The sequence below is a fragment of the Condylura cristata genome, unplaced genomic scaffold (genome assembly GCF_000260355.1).
Source record: "Condylura cristata isolate star-nosed mole 26May11 unplaced genomic scaffold, ConCri1.0 scaffold00034, whole genome shotgun sequence".
Lineage (NCBI taxonomy): Eukaryota > Metazoa > Chordata > Mammalia > Eulipotyphla > Talpidae > Condylura > Condylura cristata.
In genome coordinates, this window is record NW_004567135.1 from 14,243,481 (window position 1) to 14,260,198 (window position 16,718).

A 16,718-nucleotide genomic window follows, 5' to 3' on the forward strand; every position below is an offset into this window, starting at 1 on the left:
CGCCATGTGGTCACCTCCGGGGCAAGCGGGAATCAAACTCATGCGGAAGTGGCTTTAGCTTCTCAGTGCTGTGCTTTAACCCGCTGCGCCACCAGGGAGGGCCTCCATCCACTTTTATAAGTTCTCAACCATTATGTCTTCAAATACAACTTAACTATTCTGTTTCTCCTTTCCTCCTCGTTTTCCTCATTTCCTAAGTCACTGTTTCTATCTTTAGTTCTATAAAATTCCTTTAAACTAATTCATTCACCTCTTAAACATAGATGTTTTGTTTTCGTTGGTAAATGTTATTTTGATATTTTAACATAGCTCTTAGGCCTCCTGTGCTGTACAACATGTACTTGGGAAAATGTTGAGAGAAAACCCGTGGCCCTCATGTCTCCTATTTCACCCTCTAGCACCAGTCATGGAATGGAAAATAAAGCTTACAACCCCCCACCCCTCCGCCCCATTAATCATGATAGCAGAAGCTCTAGGGGTTATTCTCTATTTTATCCTTACTTTAATTGCAATAATGATACATTATTTCACTTCTTGGTGCATCTCTTATTGTGTGTATAAAAAGGAAAAAAATATTAGTACCGAAACTGTATTTGACAGAAAAGTCAGAACTGTTTGCATGTTTTCAGCTCAGGAATATAACCTGATTCTACTCTGTGGTGGGATTAGAGATACATTGTATTTTCTCCTACAGAATGAATAACTCCAAATTTTGAATAATAGCAATTCCTGAGATGAAATTCAAGTAGAGATTATATTGTTTGGGGGAAGAAGCAAATGCATAATGCCCAATGTATCTGGCCAATGCTAGTCTCATCTGACCTAATTTCTTGTGCGAGATGCCTGTCTACTCAAAGAGATGTTATTTCTGGAGCCTAGAACCAATATTCTGGTTAATACATGTCCTGTCTCATGGTCCTTTCATTTTTCAGCTGTGAGTGACTATAGCAAGAACATCTCTGACTAGAACAGGACTATGAGGAGTCTGATAAGCTCATAACTGTCCCCTTTAATTCAATGGCATTGAAATGGATGTGGTTTATAAGGACTCCACCAGCTACTGGCCCTTTACAGTCACTCTCTGCTCATTTATTTTATTTTATTTTATTTTTTTTTAAAGATTTATTTATTTATTCATACAGAACTGGGGTACAGGCCAGAGATGCGGAGGGTGAGAGGCTTCACCAGAGACAGAGCGGGGAGCAGAACAGGCAGATGGACGAAGTACACTGCTGAGGGGAGCAGCGGGCGGGTCAGGAGAGGTCTGCCACGCCATGTGGTCCCCTCTGGGGCAGGCAGGAATCGAACTCATGCGGAAGCGGCTTTAGATTCTCAGTGCTGTGCTTTAACCCACTGCGCCACCAGGGAGGGCCACTCTCTGCTCATTTAACTGCCCAGGGCAGAGATTGTGGCATTCCTGGACATCTTTTCAGAAGCCAGATAGAACTCTACCTCAGGATTAAATGTGACAGGACCCAGTTATATTTTCTTTTTCAGGCTGCTTACTAGATTGTTTTCAGCTAAAGTCTTCTGTTAGATGCCTCCTTGACATGACTATCTCTTTCCTCAGACAGCCCACAGCTCCGCTTGGTGGACGGAGGCCATCGCTGCGCCGGCAGAGTGGAGATCCTTCATCGGGGCTCCTGGGGCACCGTGTGTGACTACAAATGGGACCTGCCTGATGCCCACGTGGTGTGCAAACAGCTGGGCTGTGGAGAGGCCCTCAGAGCCATGGCCTCTGCTCAGTTTGGGTTGGGATCAGGGCCTATATGGTTAGACAATCTGCAGTGCACAGGGACGGAGTCCCACGTGTGGAAGTGCCAATCCCGGGGCTGGGGGAAGCACTACTGCTCTCACGGGAAGGATGCAGGAGTCATCTGCTCAGGTATGGTCGGTGTATTTTCAGGGTCAGAGGATAATGGAAAGTTCCAGGGGGCTGGTGTCTGTTGGAACAGCAGAGATAGATGGGCCAGAAAGCTCTGAGACACATCCTACCTCTCCATAGTTCCAAGGGCACAAAGCTTCTATGAAGGATGAGCATCCTTTACTTCTAAAGAAACTGCTAATCCTTTCTTCTCTATTGGTCTTTCCTGACAAAACAACTTAATCGATTACCATCCTGATTAAAACCAATCTTCATGATTTTTTTAAATTTACTTTTTATAAGAGTAAACTTCTGTAAAGCTCCACACTAATTCCTCGTGTACAGTAAGACTATGAGATGCACTGAGAATGAGATTTACTTTCCCTGGTTATAGTTTCTGCATGGACAGAAGAGATGCGGTTTTGCAGGGCCTACTAATAGTAGAGACACAGAGGATATCTCTGAATAAGTCAGAGGACTGTGGATTTATGCCAAGTTTCATGTCTTCTTTCTAAAGTTAAACATAAATATTCATAGTTCTTTCCCAGTAAAACCAAAAGCTGTGGGTGAAATTCTCTGCGCCATAGATTCTCATTCATTGTTACTGGAAAAGACTCTATTTTCTTTCAAAACACCAGTATAGACTCAAATATTGAGTTCATACACTGGTGGCTAAGTAGCCATGCACTGACAGGTCAGTAGTGGAAGAAATAAAATGTTAGTTTGTGTGTTTTATGGAAAGAGAGCACAACACTTATTTTATTGGTTGGCTTCAAAATGAATTGCATTTGGGGATTTTAGAAGAGTGGGATTGAGAGGACAAACAATTTTGAAAAAAGGAGGAAGCAGTTTATAGTAGCTGGAAAGGAGGGAAAGCTGGGGAGCTGAGAGCACACAGAAGGGGTTCCCTGAGCAGCACTGAGGGTGCAGGGGGATGTGGAGATGCCATCTGTGCATGAGGACAGGGGGTGTCTTTACAGCAACATATCTGACCACAACTTTTATATGGCCTGTGGTGGGGCTGACTGATACAAATAAATCACTTCTGAAGCAGCAATTCCATCTGCATTGTGCTGCCCACGTCTCTCTTAATCTTTTCAAAAGACTTCAAACTGTGCACTGGCTATTTTCCTCTATTAGAAGTAAACTGCAGAGATGAGAACATTGATTTATTCTAATTCAAACTCCAAGCACTTAGAAAATTTCCTTGCAAACTCTAAAATGACAATCGTATTTTGAATTGAACAGTAAGAAGGGGTTCACTACTGCCTCTCTCTTCCCAGGTAGCAACCTGTGCTGAGTTTGCAGACGCCTCCTTTGAAACCTCCCCGTCTTTATTTTATCATGTATCGATCAGAGGCTCAATCTTGGCCCATTTCTGGACACCTGTAGCCCACTCTTCTTGCCCCTTGCTGCCCTTGATGGGAAGGTCACCCTCATCCCTCTGGCTTTCCAAGGGGAGGGACAGCTCCATTGTCCCAAGGTAGAGGACGAATTATGTCTTCAAGAAATATACCTCAATCTTTGTGGATATTTGTGTGGCCAAATATCACATCCCTTGGAGGCATTTCCCATATCTCAGAGCATACAGTGCTCTGTTCTAAGAAAGAGTCTGAGCCTGGAGGGATGGATGAGGACCCAGAAGCAGGCAAGGCTGCTGGTCAGAGGCCCTGAAAGTGGGTTTGGATACAGATGAGTCACAGTGCAGGGAGGTCAGAGGGGAAAGAATAAGGAAAGAAAGGTGGCGAAAACCAATCTGGCCATCCTTAGTCTCTTGCTTCCCTAGAGAAAACCAAACCCTTAAGCCATAGTAGTGAGAGGGAAATGTCCTCTGATCAAAACTGCTCTAAACTAAAGCTGAGGTGTAGAAAATTGGGGCTCTCCAGGTTTGGGCACAGAGAACAGATTCCTCAGGCTGGTCCCTGAGATCCCACCTATAACTCAGGTTGATGTCTCTTTTGCACATGGGCTTAATTGGAAAGGGTAGTCTCTCCCCCAGGAGAGAAGAGTAGGGGTGAAGCACAAACGAGAGAGGCCAGACATATACTTAACACTGAGCCTGAAGGAAGATAAACTGTGTGCTGAAACCTGTGATGTGAGTTTCTGTCAGGAGCATAAAAACAGGCACCAAGGGAGCTAACTCCCTTGGAGGCCAGAGAGTGTGCCAACTCTGTAATCCTCAGCCAGTCACTCCTGTGACAGAACTTCCCTGGGCTCTGCTTTTCTGGCTGAAGTAAGGACAAAGTGCTTGAGCCTCTTCAGAATTTTTTAGTTTATTATACACATTGATCTTGGTCAATGAAAGAGCCCTACTTCACTGGTGTGGACATGGGTCCCTTGATCTTTCTGACAGAAGTAGTAGTGTGTTTGTACCTCTCAAATTTATGACCCAGATGTGAACCCAGCTCTCTAGAGTGCACAATGCAAATATCAGGTGGTTTTTTTACCTTCAGTTTTCCTTATGTTGATTATTTGGGATTGTCAGTGTTAAGTTACATGGATTAATAATTCCAACTTCAGTGGTCCTTAGTAAAATTGTTTTTCTCCCCCTGCCATTTTACATCCCTAGGCAGACTTTTTGAGACTTATCCTGATCCTGACCTTTTTTGTTTTTTTGGTCAGATCAGTAACAATGATAACCAGGAAACAGACAAGATGATCAGATTCTGTCAGTGAGAGCCAGTCTTCACCCTGATATTTCTCTTTAGGGGGCCAATCAGGAGACAGGGAGGAACAGGCTGACCATGTCAGTCAGGCTCTTCCCTGGCCCTCAGCTATACAGAATCAACAACTACATCCCAGTAAATATGCAAATGACATCAAAGAATTTGTGCTTCTCTGTGGTGAACTAAATTCTATTTACCTTGGGTGAACATTGATGGAATATTATTGGAATATTAAAATGCTACTTCTCACTAATAATGCCAAACTTGGCATTATGAAAATATTAAAATGTTCCTATTAAACTCATGCCATTCACTGCAATGCAACGTGGATGGAGCTGTAAGGGATTATGCTAAAAGAAATATGTCAGAAGAAAAGATAAATATTGGATGGCTGCACTTACATGTGGAATACAGTGAAAGCAAGTAGAGTCATATAACTGACATACCTTGACAGCCAAACATAGATTTGAGGCTGACAGGAGGGGAGAGGGGTAAAATTTGAGGAGGGAAGAGCACAGAGGAATATGGTCATGTGTGTTATGGTGGTAGGAGAACTATGGGGTCTGTACCTGAGGGGAGAAGTCAAATAATTTCCAAAAATGAACAATGATGTAAGAAAATGAATAATTAAATTTTAAAAAATGTGTAATTTTATTTACTTTTAGTTAATATAATATTGTATTTTGACATCATTTTGTGCATTTTCCCATCTCACTTGTAATCCCCGTGGGCTTCCCGTCACCAAATCACCCATGTGCCATCACCAAAGTCCAGTGCATTTCCCTCCCCCCACTGTTTTTATCCTATTCCCCACTCCACCCTCATAAAATGGTATATAGCTGTTCATTGTTATTATTTTCTTGCCCGTTCCATTATACTCCTGCTATGAGAGAAACCATCCGGGTTTTTTTCCCTTTTCTTTCTGGCCTATTTCACTAAGCATGATCTTTTCCAGCTCCATCCATGTTGCTGCAAAAGGCATGTGTTTATTTTTTTAGTTGCTGAATAATATTCCATATGTGTATATATGTACCACATCTTTTTAATCCAGTCATCCACTTTTGGGCATTTGGGCTGTTTCCATGTCTTTCCAATTGTAAATAAAACAGCAGTAAACATGATGGTGCAGGTGTCTTTTTGAATCAGTGTCTTTGTGTCTTTTGGGTAGATACCTAGGAGTGGGGTTCCTTGGTCATATGGAAGCTCCATGTTTAGCAGTTTGAGGAACCCCCAAACAGTTTTCCATAATGGATGTACTAGTTTGCATTCCCACCAGCAATGCAGGAGAGTTCCTTTTTCTCCACATCCTCACCAACATTTGTTGTTGCTAGTTGTTTGAAGATGTGCCATTCTCACTGGGGTGAGGTGGTAGCTCATTGTGGTTTTAATTTGCATCTCCCTTATTACGAGTGATGTTGAACATTTTTTCATATACTTGTTGGCCATCTGTATTTTTTCTTTAGAGAAGTGTCTTTTTAGCTCTTCTGCCCATTTTTTTGATGGGGTTGTTTATTTTTGTTGAGTTTCATCAGTTCTTTGTATATCTTTGTGATCAGTCCTTTATCACTAGTTTTGTGTGAGAAAATTTTTCCCCAATCAATGGGATGTCGTCTGTCTTTTGTAATGTCTCTTTTGCTGTACAGAAGCTCTTTAATTTGATGTAGTCCATCTATTTATCCTTGCCTTCACTATGGTTACATTGGGTGCTGTATCCTTAAAGATGCCGCTGAAGTGTATGTCGGGTAGTGTTTGGCCCATCTTTGCTTCCAGGTATTTTATGGTTTCTGTTCTTATGTTTAGGTCTTTAATCCACTTCGTGTTGATTTTAGTGTATGGTGTGAGGTAGTGATCTAGTTTCATTTTTTTGCATGTAGCTTCCCAGTTTTCCCAGCCCCATTTGCTGAAATTGTGGAGTTTCTGGTTGTCTGAAAATGTCCTTATTCTTTCTTCATAGAGGAAGGGGAGTTTTGCAGGATAGAGTATTCTTGGTTGGCACTTAATGCTTTGAAGTTTGTTGAGAATGTCACTCTACTCTCTTCTTGCCCGTAGTGTTTCTTAGGAGAAGTCTGATGTCAGCCTGATCGATTTCCCTTTATAGGTTATTTGTTTCTTCCCTCTTGTCATTCTCATTATCCTTTTCTTATCTTGTACTCTTGGTAGTTTTACTATGTTGTGTCTTGCTGTCCTGTTGTTATTGTAGTTTGGTGTTCTTCTTGTTTCTTGGATGTCTACTTTCATCTCCTTCATGTTAGGGAAGTTCTCTTCTATTATCTCTGTGAATATTTCTCTATTTCTTGGCCTTTCTCTTCACTTTCGGGGATACCTATAACTCTGATATTTCCTTTCCTAATGGTGTCAGATAGCTCTTGAAGAGTTTCTTCATTATTTTTCCTTTTTACTTCTCTTTCTTTTTTTTTTTTAAATTCTCTTTATTTCTGTGTCTTTGAGGGTGCTGATTCATTCTTCCACTTCATCTATTTTGTTTTCATTACTTTTCCCAGCATTCTTTATCTACTCTACTGGCCTTTTCATCTCTTGCATTTCTTCTATTTCCTTTTTTAATGTCTCATTTTCTTTTTTCAGTTTATTGATTGCTTGTCTCATATCTTTTTTTTTCTTTTTCATTTCTCTCATTCATTTCCTTGTTTGCATTCTTCTTGGAAGAAGCCTGTATTGGAGGGATCAGCACATCCAGGTGTCTCATGATCTCCCATGAGCTCCCACTCTCCTTCTGGTTCACTGACAGACTCCAGGGCTTCAGGGGATAAAACCAGGATCAGCTCCTCCTATGCGATGCTGAGATTTCTGAGCTCCACATTCATCTGTGCACAACCTTTTTCATAACCAGTCGCCTAAGCAGTTCTTGGAATTTCTTGCCATAAAAAATTATCAAAAAATAAAACAAGGAACCATGAAAGTGGACATTAAATTCTGTTTCTTCCCTTGAACATCAGTCTGTCATGTGGCAACTCTCACAGACCAGAACTCATGGTTTTTCTTATCCTCAGTCCTTTGAGGGCCAGCTCCTGAGTCAATACTGGCCTTGTTTGTAGCCCCAGAAACCCCAGGATGCTGTCACGTCTGGATGACAGGCTCTGGCCTCTTTAATGCCATGGTTCTGTTGATTCTGGGCTTGTCCATCTTGGAGGCAAGTCTGAACGCCCACCTGGAGTAATGTCCTCAGGGCTTGTAGCTTCCCAAATCCTAGAGAAGGATTCACATTCTAATGCCTGAAAGTGTCCATGTTCTTGGGATTCAGTCATTGAAACTGAAACCCATCAAATCCTTCTGGATTTCTCTTCAGAAATCTACTCATGAAAATGCCAGATTCTGTCAGATTCTCTCTCTACTTCCCATCCTTAGAGAAGAAAAGCCCACCCATTGCCTGTACAGGCTTTTCTGATGCCACTGAGAGGTCATTAACACTCCCTTTTCCTTTCTCTAGGATTTGTGCGTCTGGCTGGAGGAGATGAGCCCTGCTCAGGGCGAGTGGAAGTGCATTCCGGAGGAGACTGGACTCCAGTGTCTGATGGGAACTTCACATTGCTCACCGCCCAGGTCATCTGTGCAGAGCTGTGGTGTGGCAAGGCTGCGTATGTCCGGGAGGGTGTGTCCCTCAGAGAGTCAGATGGACGGGTCTGGCCTGAGGAGTTCTGGTGTGAGGGGCGGGAGCAGGGTCTCTGGTTCTGCCCCAGGGTGACCTGTCCAGGAGGCACCTGCCACCACCGTGGGGCTGTTCACCTCGTCTGCTCAGGTGAGACCCGAGCAGGATTCACCCTCCCTGCTTACTCTGCTGTGTAGGAAACACATAAGAGCTTGCTGAAGACTTGTCTCTCCCTCCCAGAATACACAGAAGTCCGGCTCATGAACAGCAGCAGCTCTCGCTGTGAGGGGCAGGTGGAGATTCATATTTCAGGGCGCTGGACCGCGCTCTGCGCCTTCCACTGGAGTCTGGCCAATGCCCATGTTGTGTGTCGCCAGCTGGGCTGTGGGGTCGCCCTGTCCACCCCCGAAGGAGCACACTCTGGGGGAGCAGCTGCCCTGGTCTTGAAGGCCCGATTTCACTGCTTAGGGAATGAGTCCTCCTTGTGGACGTGCCCTGTGACTGCGCTGGGCGCTCCTGACTGCGGCCCTGGACACACGGCCTCTGTGACCTGCTCAGGTGAGAGGGGACTGACTGCACTCGGGGGGCTCGGGTCCCTCAGAGTAGAGCTGTGGGAAAATATTTAAAACTCACTTTTGCCATCATATGCAGTCTTCGTAAATGGCTTAGGTACTCTTGGGAATGACATGTATCCTGTGTTGTGAGGTGTGTATTTTGTAAATCATACCATGCAGCTATTTGCAATGCTGACTGCTTGTCTTGTTGACCATCCAGTCAGTTACTGATGCAGATGTTTTCCTTTGTTGTCTGAACATGCATTGCTTCAAAATGTAACCATGGAAAACAGCCATTTTACTTTTTTTATGACTGCCAATCACATTTTTTCATGTCATTTGAACCTTCACCAGCAGCATCCCCCAAAGCTATCATTTTTCTGATAATAATCTCCCTGAGGCCCTACTAACTTCTACCTGCTGCCTTATCATGAAAGGAAGTAGTCCGGGCTCCTATGAATGAAGATGTTCTCAACATTCATGTTCAAGACAAGAGTTTGCAATTCTTTTTAGAGAAGCTTAGATGAAGAGAAATATTTTTCTTTCTCTTTACTCACATAACTGTCCTGGTTACTATTACTGAATGCACATTTCTTCCCCAAATTTAACACAGAAAAAAATATTTTTTAGTTTGCTGTGGTTTCCTGGGTCAGGAATTCAGGGAAACCCAGTAAGGCAGTTCTCTCTGGCATTTTCACCTCACTGTCATGGGAGGCTCAAGTCACACAAGAGCTGCCAGACCTTGGATCCCAGGATGCTCCCTGAGGAGATGGCAGACCCCTGCCTGTGGCCTCTCCCAGGACAGGCTCCGCCGAGCAGCTCCCTAAAGCAGTGTCCTCAGTGGGGCTGGGAGGCTGCGGGTCTTTCCTGTCCTGGTGCCGGAAGCCAGCAGTGTTTCCTCCGCTGCATCGCGCTGCCTACAGTGAGTCATGGAGGTCGGTCAAGAGTGATGCCAGAGAAGGAGCAGGGACATCACTTTTTGGAGAACACAGTATCAAAGATTTTATAGAGATGTTTAGGAACTGCACAGTGTACAAATATCCCTCTGTGATTGTGTATTTTTAAGTTTTTACCTTCAGTTCTTCATTTGTGTCTTAAATATAACATCACATATATTCTGCTTAGACATTTTCACCTTATCTCTTGTGCCCCTTTTATACTGTCTATTCTCTGTCTGGGCTGTTTTCTCGGTATTTCCCTTTTTACTATTCCTACTTGCAAATCACTACTGAGGTTGTTTCTGTGATGACTGAATTGACAAAAATCTCAAGGGGAAATAGGCTCAGCCCTGCTCTTGGCTTCTTTCTGAGCATATAGCTTCATATTTTCTGAAGCATTAGGAGCTGTGCAACACTACCAACAGTTGGATTGTCCCCACTTTTCCAAGCTCATTATCAGTGTTTGTTTTAAGGCAGAAACTTTGGCATTGACAGAGACAGAACTCTCTGCACAGAAAGGGAACTCTAAAATTATGATACCATGGCTGCTCAGTTCATCTCAGGCTCCTCCCTTAGGTATTGATGCAATTTAATTCTCTAATTACACTAACCCTCTGACCTTACTTCTCTGCAGGAAACCAGACCCAGGAGCTGCCCCAGTGCACCCAAAACTTGTTAATATCTACAGCCTCACAGGAGGGTGCACCAAACTGCTCAGGTGAGGGTCCCCAGGACAATTAAACACCTTCCCTTTCCTGGTTAGATGCCCCCTTGACCTGAATCTCCCTCCTCAGACAACCCACAGCTCCGCCTGGTGGGCGGAGGCCATCGCTGCGCCGGCAGAGTGGAGATCCTGCACCAGGGCTCCTGGGGCACCGTGTGTGATGACGGCTGGGACCTGCGTGATGCCCATGTGGTGTGCAGACAGCTGGGCTGTGGAGAGGCCCTCAACGCCACGGTCTCTGCTCACTTCGGGGTGGGATCAGGGCCCATCTGGCTGGAAGAGCTGAGGTGCACAGGAAATGAGTCCCAGTTGTGGAAGTGCCCATCTCTGAGCTGGGGACACCATGACTGCAGGCACAAGGAGGACGCCGGGGTCATCTGCTCAGGTCTGTGCTGTCCACTGTCCAGGCCTGGTGGGGTTAAGAGGATGGAGCGGTGAGGACAGAGTCTAAAACGATAGAGGGGACGTAGCTTCTACTGGAGTCCTGCTTGTTGCTTCCTTTCATCCTGTGGGAGCTGAGGTTCTGTTTCTTCCTTCTTAGCAATGTCTCCTGAGGGAGCCACGTCCTACAGTTTCCATCCAAGCAGGACTCACTCTTCAGTTACTGAGGCTAATAAAATCTTGACACTCTCTGTACTGCTTTATACTGTACTTATAACAGATAATTACATTTTATGTTATATTACTATTTATAGGTTATAACACATACTTCTGTTTGTAACAACTTATATTTATTATCTTATATTTCTGTAGGTTAGAAGTCCAACACCATCTCTCTGGGCTAAAATCAAGGTGTGAGCAGAGTGTCATCACTTTTTAGTTTCTGTAGCAGAATCAGTTTCAAGCTTCTGGAAACTGACTGTCTTCTTTGTCTCAGACCACCTTCCTTCCTATCAGGCCAACAATGTTACAGATTTCTCACCATACTTCCATAATCACTCCCTCTCTAACCAAAGCTTGAAACTGTGGTCTTTACAGTCCACAGTCTAACTATGGGCTCACTTGGGCAGTCCATGTTCCAGGTAATCTTACCTTTCTAAGATCTTTACTTAAGACACATCTTTACAATATCTTTTCCATGCAAGGTAACGTATTCACATATGAAGTAATGGTACTCACAGGTTTCAGGGATCAGGATGTAGACAACTTGGGGGGCCATTATTCTGCCCCCACCACACTCACCACACCCTTCCTCATATTCTGTAGTTTTGTCAGGAAACAGCATCCTGTGTTCCTTCTCTGCTAAGGGCCCAGAATGCTTAAGGGTGCTCACAATCCCCATCTCCCCCTTTCCCTTTCAGAGTTCTCAGCCCTCAGGCTGGTGAGCGAGCACCAGGACTGTGCCGGGTGGCTGGAAGTTTTCTACAACGGGACCTGGGGTGGGGTGTGCAACAGCCCAATGGACACTGTGACCTTGTCTGTGATCTGCAGACAGCTTGGCTGTGGGGACAGCGGGACCCTCAACCCTTTGGTTGCTGCTAGGGAAGGTTCTAGACCCCGGTGGGTAGATGGAATCCGGTGTCGCAAGACGGATACCTCTCTCTGGCAGTGTCCTTCTGACCCTTGGAAATACCATTCGTGCTCTTCAAGAGAGGAAGCTTCTGTCACATGTGCAGGTGACTGCTGTGTGTGTCTGTCTCCACCCCATGTGCTGTTGCTAGTGCTGGTTTACATTTTCAAACATAGCTTATGAGTTTAAGGTAAGTTTGTAAAGTGAAGTTGGATAAATATTTAATCACATGTTCCCATCCTGTTTTGGAGGAAAATACAAGGTAAATTGTGCTGAAGGTAGCTCATATGAAAAATATCAGGTCAATTAATAGTGAATCTGTGGGGAGTGTGAATAATCCCCTGATGGACTTCCTATTAATTAGGGCTTGCCAAACGATTTGCTGAGCACCTTAAATAAATGCTCTCTGTGTGTCTTATGTTCCTGCCATTTCTTTCTTTTTTAAAAGATTTATTTATTTATGCATACAAGAACTGGGGTACAGGCCAGAGATGTGGAAGGTGAGAGGATTCATCAGTGACAGAGTTGGGGGCAGAACAGGGTGATTGACAAAAATACACTGCTAAGGGGAGCAGCGGGCAGATCAGGAGAGTTCTGCTGTACCATGAGTCAGCCCCTTTTTCAGCGATCAAACTTGTACTGTGGTAGCTGTGGAGAGTGCCACAGTTCTGTGCTCTAACCCTTTTCAACACCAGGGAGGGCCCTGTTTTGGCTTTTTGTCTATAAATACATCTGCACCAGTCGGTCAAACTATAGCTATTATTTTATATTTTCCTTATTTTTATCCTAGTAGACATTTTAAATGACTTTATTATATACCACTAGATTTTAGCCATCTACTCATTCAGTAAACATTCATAAGCCCCTATCCCCAGTGCTTACAGAAGGTTCTTTCTTCAACACAGGACTTGAATGAAGTCCATTAGGGTGCTTGGTGCTGAGCTAAGAGCATGAGCACAGATATTATTAGGGGGAAAGAATATCCTGCAAGAACTTTACAGTTACAGGTTTTGTGGACTCCACCCCCACTCCACACAGGAAACTATGAATCCTAGCACAGCAAAGTAAGGACTGCTAGGACCCGAGGGCTGAGTTAAGCAACCATTTTGGGTTTTGGATATAAAACCGCACATGTTAGACTGAGTGGTCTCTTAGTCTCATGGTGAGAGGCGGGTGACTTGGCTCTTCATCAGCTTTCAGCATGCTCTTGTGGTTCCAGATCAGGGGAACTGGTAGGACTCATTAGTTAACTTGTATCTCTTGCTCTCTCTTTCCCTGAGTTAATCCTTTCCTTTTATTCCCCTTGTAAATAAATCCATTATTGACCTTTCTGTGTGTGTCTGCAGTTGAGTCTTGAGTGCACGATTGAGGACCCACAGACAGGCAACCCAATGTGAATTGTAACAATATGAATCAGGTTGTATAGGGTCCATTCGCTCAGGGAGAAGGTGTAGCACTTACATGCCTGTGGGTGTTAGTTGTGGCATGTGGAGTGTGATAGACAAGCACTCAGATAAAATAATTTCAGCTGCTGATGAGGGTGAAGATGGAGTGAGTCCCAGCCCTAGGAAGCGGTGTTTCCCCTTGTCATTTGGTCTGAAGCAGGTGACCACCCTTCCTGTGGCTGACCCAGGGCTCCCGCTTCCTTTTGCAGAAAAGAGGCCGAAGAGCTGTCCATCTGCCGCCCCCTGCACAGGTACCTCAGCCCCTCCCAGCCCCGGGTGCCCTGGGCGCCTCCCCCGCCCGCCCTGACAGGGGCCCTGGCCTTGCAGACAGGGAGAAGCTGCGGCTGCGGGGCGGAGACGGCGCGTGCTCAGGCCGCGTGGAGGTGTGGCACGCAGGCGCCTGGGGCACGGTGTGCGACGACTCCTGGAGCCTGGCCGAGGCCCACGTGGTGTGCAGGCAGCTGGGCTGCGGCTCGGCGCTGGACGCCCCGCGGGCGGCGGCCTTTGGCGCTGGCAACGGCAGCATCTGGCTGGATGAGGTGCGCTGCAGGGGCGGGGAGCCCTCGCTGTGGGCCTGCCCTGCGGCTCCCTGGGGCCAGAGCGACTGCAAGCACGAGGAGGACGCGGGAGTGAGGTGCTCGGGTGAGTGGGCAGGGCCCTGGCTCTGGAGTGCGGGGAGGGGTTGAGTTTGCCCCGGAAGCTCTTTGTGGATTCACCTGCTGCTCTGGGCCTTGGCACCTGGAGGCTGTGGCCTGATCCCCTGGGGGCTGGGGAGAAAATGGTGCCAGGGTGTTAGGTGTGAACTTGGGGCTTCCCCAGCCAACTCAGTAATGGTCCCCTTCTCCCTTTCTCCTCTCTCCAGGCGTGAGGACAACCCATGCAGGTAAGTGATTCTTCTCTGAGCCGTGAGAATCAGGAGACACCCACATTTTTAGTGAATGCACAGTGAAACCTACATATTTCTAGAAAATTAACTTTGTTGGTATAGGACAGGCCCATGCTCAGGTGTTAGCTGCTGCCACTGTGATACGCCACAGCCTCATCCACTTTTACTTTATAGAGATCCCTGAGAACCAGATGCAGATGACAGTTGACACAGCTGAGCACGGGATTTGAGTGGACATAACTTGGGGTTAAGAGATTGGTGATGGGAAGGGCTGTCCTGGATCACAAACTTCTCTGAAACCTCACCACCCTCTTCTGTCCTCAGGCAGCAGATCAGACCCAGCTGCTGGCCCTGGCATCTTCTCCCTGCCCGGGGTCCTCTGCATCATCTTGGGGGCCCTTCTCTTCCTGGTCCTGGTCATCCTGGGCATTCAGCTGCACGGAGGGAGAGCAGAGCACAGAGGTGGGCCGTGGGGATAATGAAGGGAATTCGTGAGGAGGTGTAGAGCCAGTTATGATACCAAGAAAAGTGCTCAAATACTGGCCTCAAACCCACCATCTGCAAACAGCACCTTCTCTATAGTATTCCTCAAGATTTGAGATAGTGGAATTCCTGCTCCAAGATCGATTGGAAAATGTCTGAAAAAAATGATGACACTGTGAGAACAGTGTAGTGGTAATTGAGTCCAGGGTCATAGCTGGTGGCAGGAAAATTTGTTCTTTTTCAAAAGGGTTAGGAAGGGAGCCTGGCAGGCCAGCAGGCTTCCCCAGGGTGGCCCTGAAGAGCACCGTGGCCTTGCCTGTTAGTGTAGGGACTGTCTGCAGGGCAGTCTGTGAACTCCTGCCACTTTTACAGCCTCACCTGCTTTCGAAGATGTCATCGATGAGGCCTTGTACCAGGAGATTGACCACTATGCTTTACCAGAAAAGGACCTTTATTACAGTCCAGGTGTGTCCCATGCAATATCCCCGTCCCATTCAATCCCCACTTCCCGCCCCCCCCCAAGTCTGCCCTTCTGTTCCTGAGCTGACCATAGGTTCCCTTCGCCAGCACACCCCACCTTCTCAGCCTCCGCCCGAGGCAGCAGCTGCTAGGCCTCTCCCTACAGCTCTGAGGCCTCATGATTTCCTCTGAACCTTGACATCAGGCCTCCCATGGGGGCAAATGTTTCCCTCTGTGATGTTCTCCTCCCCACCAGGACACCTGTCTGAGGACTCAGTGTCTAAACTGCTTTATTACACAGGGGACGATGAGGAGACGGGAGCACCTGGATCTGCCCCAGGTAGGACAGACAGCTGCTCCCTTGATGGCGGGATTGAGGGCCAGGAGTGTCACTTGAGGAGAATTTCCGTGTTGAGGAATGGAGGTGTCTCCTCTTTCTTTTTCACAAAAAACTTTTGTTCTCTCGACCTGAGAAAGGAAAAGATCAGACCCAGTTCTCTGTACCACAGCTACTTGTAATCAATTGGAGACATGCATGTAATTACTATAGATTCAAAGGCCACCTTTTTTCCAGTAGCATCTGAAACTGACAACAGGAATTTCCATGGTGAGCATTGGGAATTATGTTTTGAACTTGAGATGGTATGATATTTGTGGGTCATGTACAAACTGAGACTCCAAAATTTGATTTTGATATTCAGATATCAATGACTGCTGGTGCTTGCACTTAACAGCTACAGGAAATCTTATTGACAAGGGGCCCAAGAAAGGAAACTGTTCCTCTCTTCCCCTGGTAGTGTTGATGGATAGCCATGGGGATGAGGCTTGTCCAGAGGGATCCTTGGAAATTGGACCCTCAGATCAACATGGCTCTCAGTGGATTGACACCCAGGCCCTCTATGGTGGGGGCTGGTGAGGTGGCCCTTTTCTGGGTGAGAGGTACCCAGGTACCTTCTGTTGCCTTCTCTGTGTTTCCCACAGTGTCAGAGATATATGGGCAGGTGGGTTCTTCTTGACTGGATTTATTACAAAACACACATGTAGCATGTGCTTGAAGGTAGCACCCAGGTTACATATTACAATAGCTTTGTCCATGCTTTGTAGTTTGTGAGGCCCTGTTAGGAAAGTAAACTAGAATATTTAGAAGAGGCAAATAATTTCTGAAAATATGGAGATAAAGTATATTTGGTCCTAGGGCCCAGAGACAGCCCTGGAATCCAGAGCTTTTACGTATCAGCTGTTGGTATCTCTGCAGTAGGAGGGACTGAGACCCACAGCCAGCCTCAGTGCTTGTCCATTTCCAGAGCCTCCGGGACATCATGCCAGTGCCACAGGAGACTGTTATGATGATGTTGAAGAGTTTCGTGTTCCTAGAGAAATTCCTTCTTCCCCTGGAATGAGTGGGAATTATACTTTTCCAGAAGAAGAAGGGGATTCCCAGCCAGGTGAGTGGTCAGCTCTGTCTCCAGTGGCCTCATTTCCTTGTCATGGGGAGGATGAGTTTGGTCCCATCATAGCTCAGTTTTTCTTTGCTATCAATACCTAGAACCTTCTTAGACCTGGCTGAGGTGTCTCTGGCACGTGG

General features: G+C 46.0%; 1 protein-coding gene across 1 annotated transcript in view; it reads left to right on the top strand.

Annotated features, from left to right (window-relative positions):
• LOC101620266 (antigen WC1.1-like) overlaps positions 1–16,718 on the top strand; it is a 75,760-nt gene that overhangs the window by 42,999 nt on the left and 16,043 nt on the right. Inside the window, exons 7-17 of the mRNA XM_012732329.1 lie at positions 1,571–1,885; positions 7,976–8,284; positions 8,375–8,692; positions 10,261–10,344; positions 10,421–10,735; positions 11,652–11,966; positions 13,515–13,556; positions 13,633–13,950; positions 14,474–14,653; positions 15,047–15,139; positions 16,438–16,578. Coding sequence (XP_012587783.1) covers positions 1,571–1,885; positions 7,976–8,284; positions 8,375–8,692; positions 10,261–10,344; positions 10,421–10,735; positions 11,652–11,966; positions 13,515–13,556; positions 13,633–13,950; positions 14,474–14,653; positions 15,047–15,139; positions 16,438–16,578 — 2,430 coding nt within the window. The remainder of the gene's footprint in view (positions 1–1,570; positions 1,886–7,975; positions 8,285–8,374; positions 8,693–10,260; positions 10,345–10,420; positions 10,736–11,651; positions 11,967–13,514; positions 13,557–13,632; positions 13,951–14,473; positions 14,654–15,046; positions 15,140–16,437; positions 16,579–16,718) is intronic.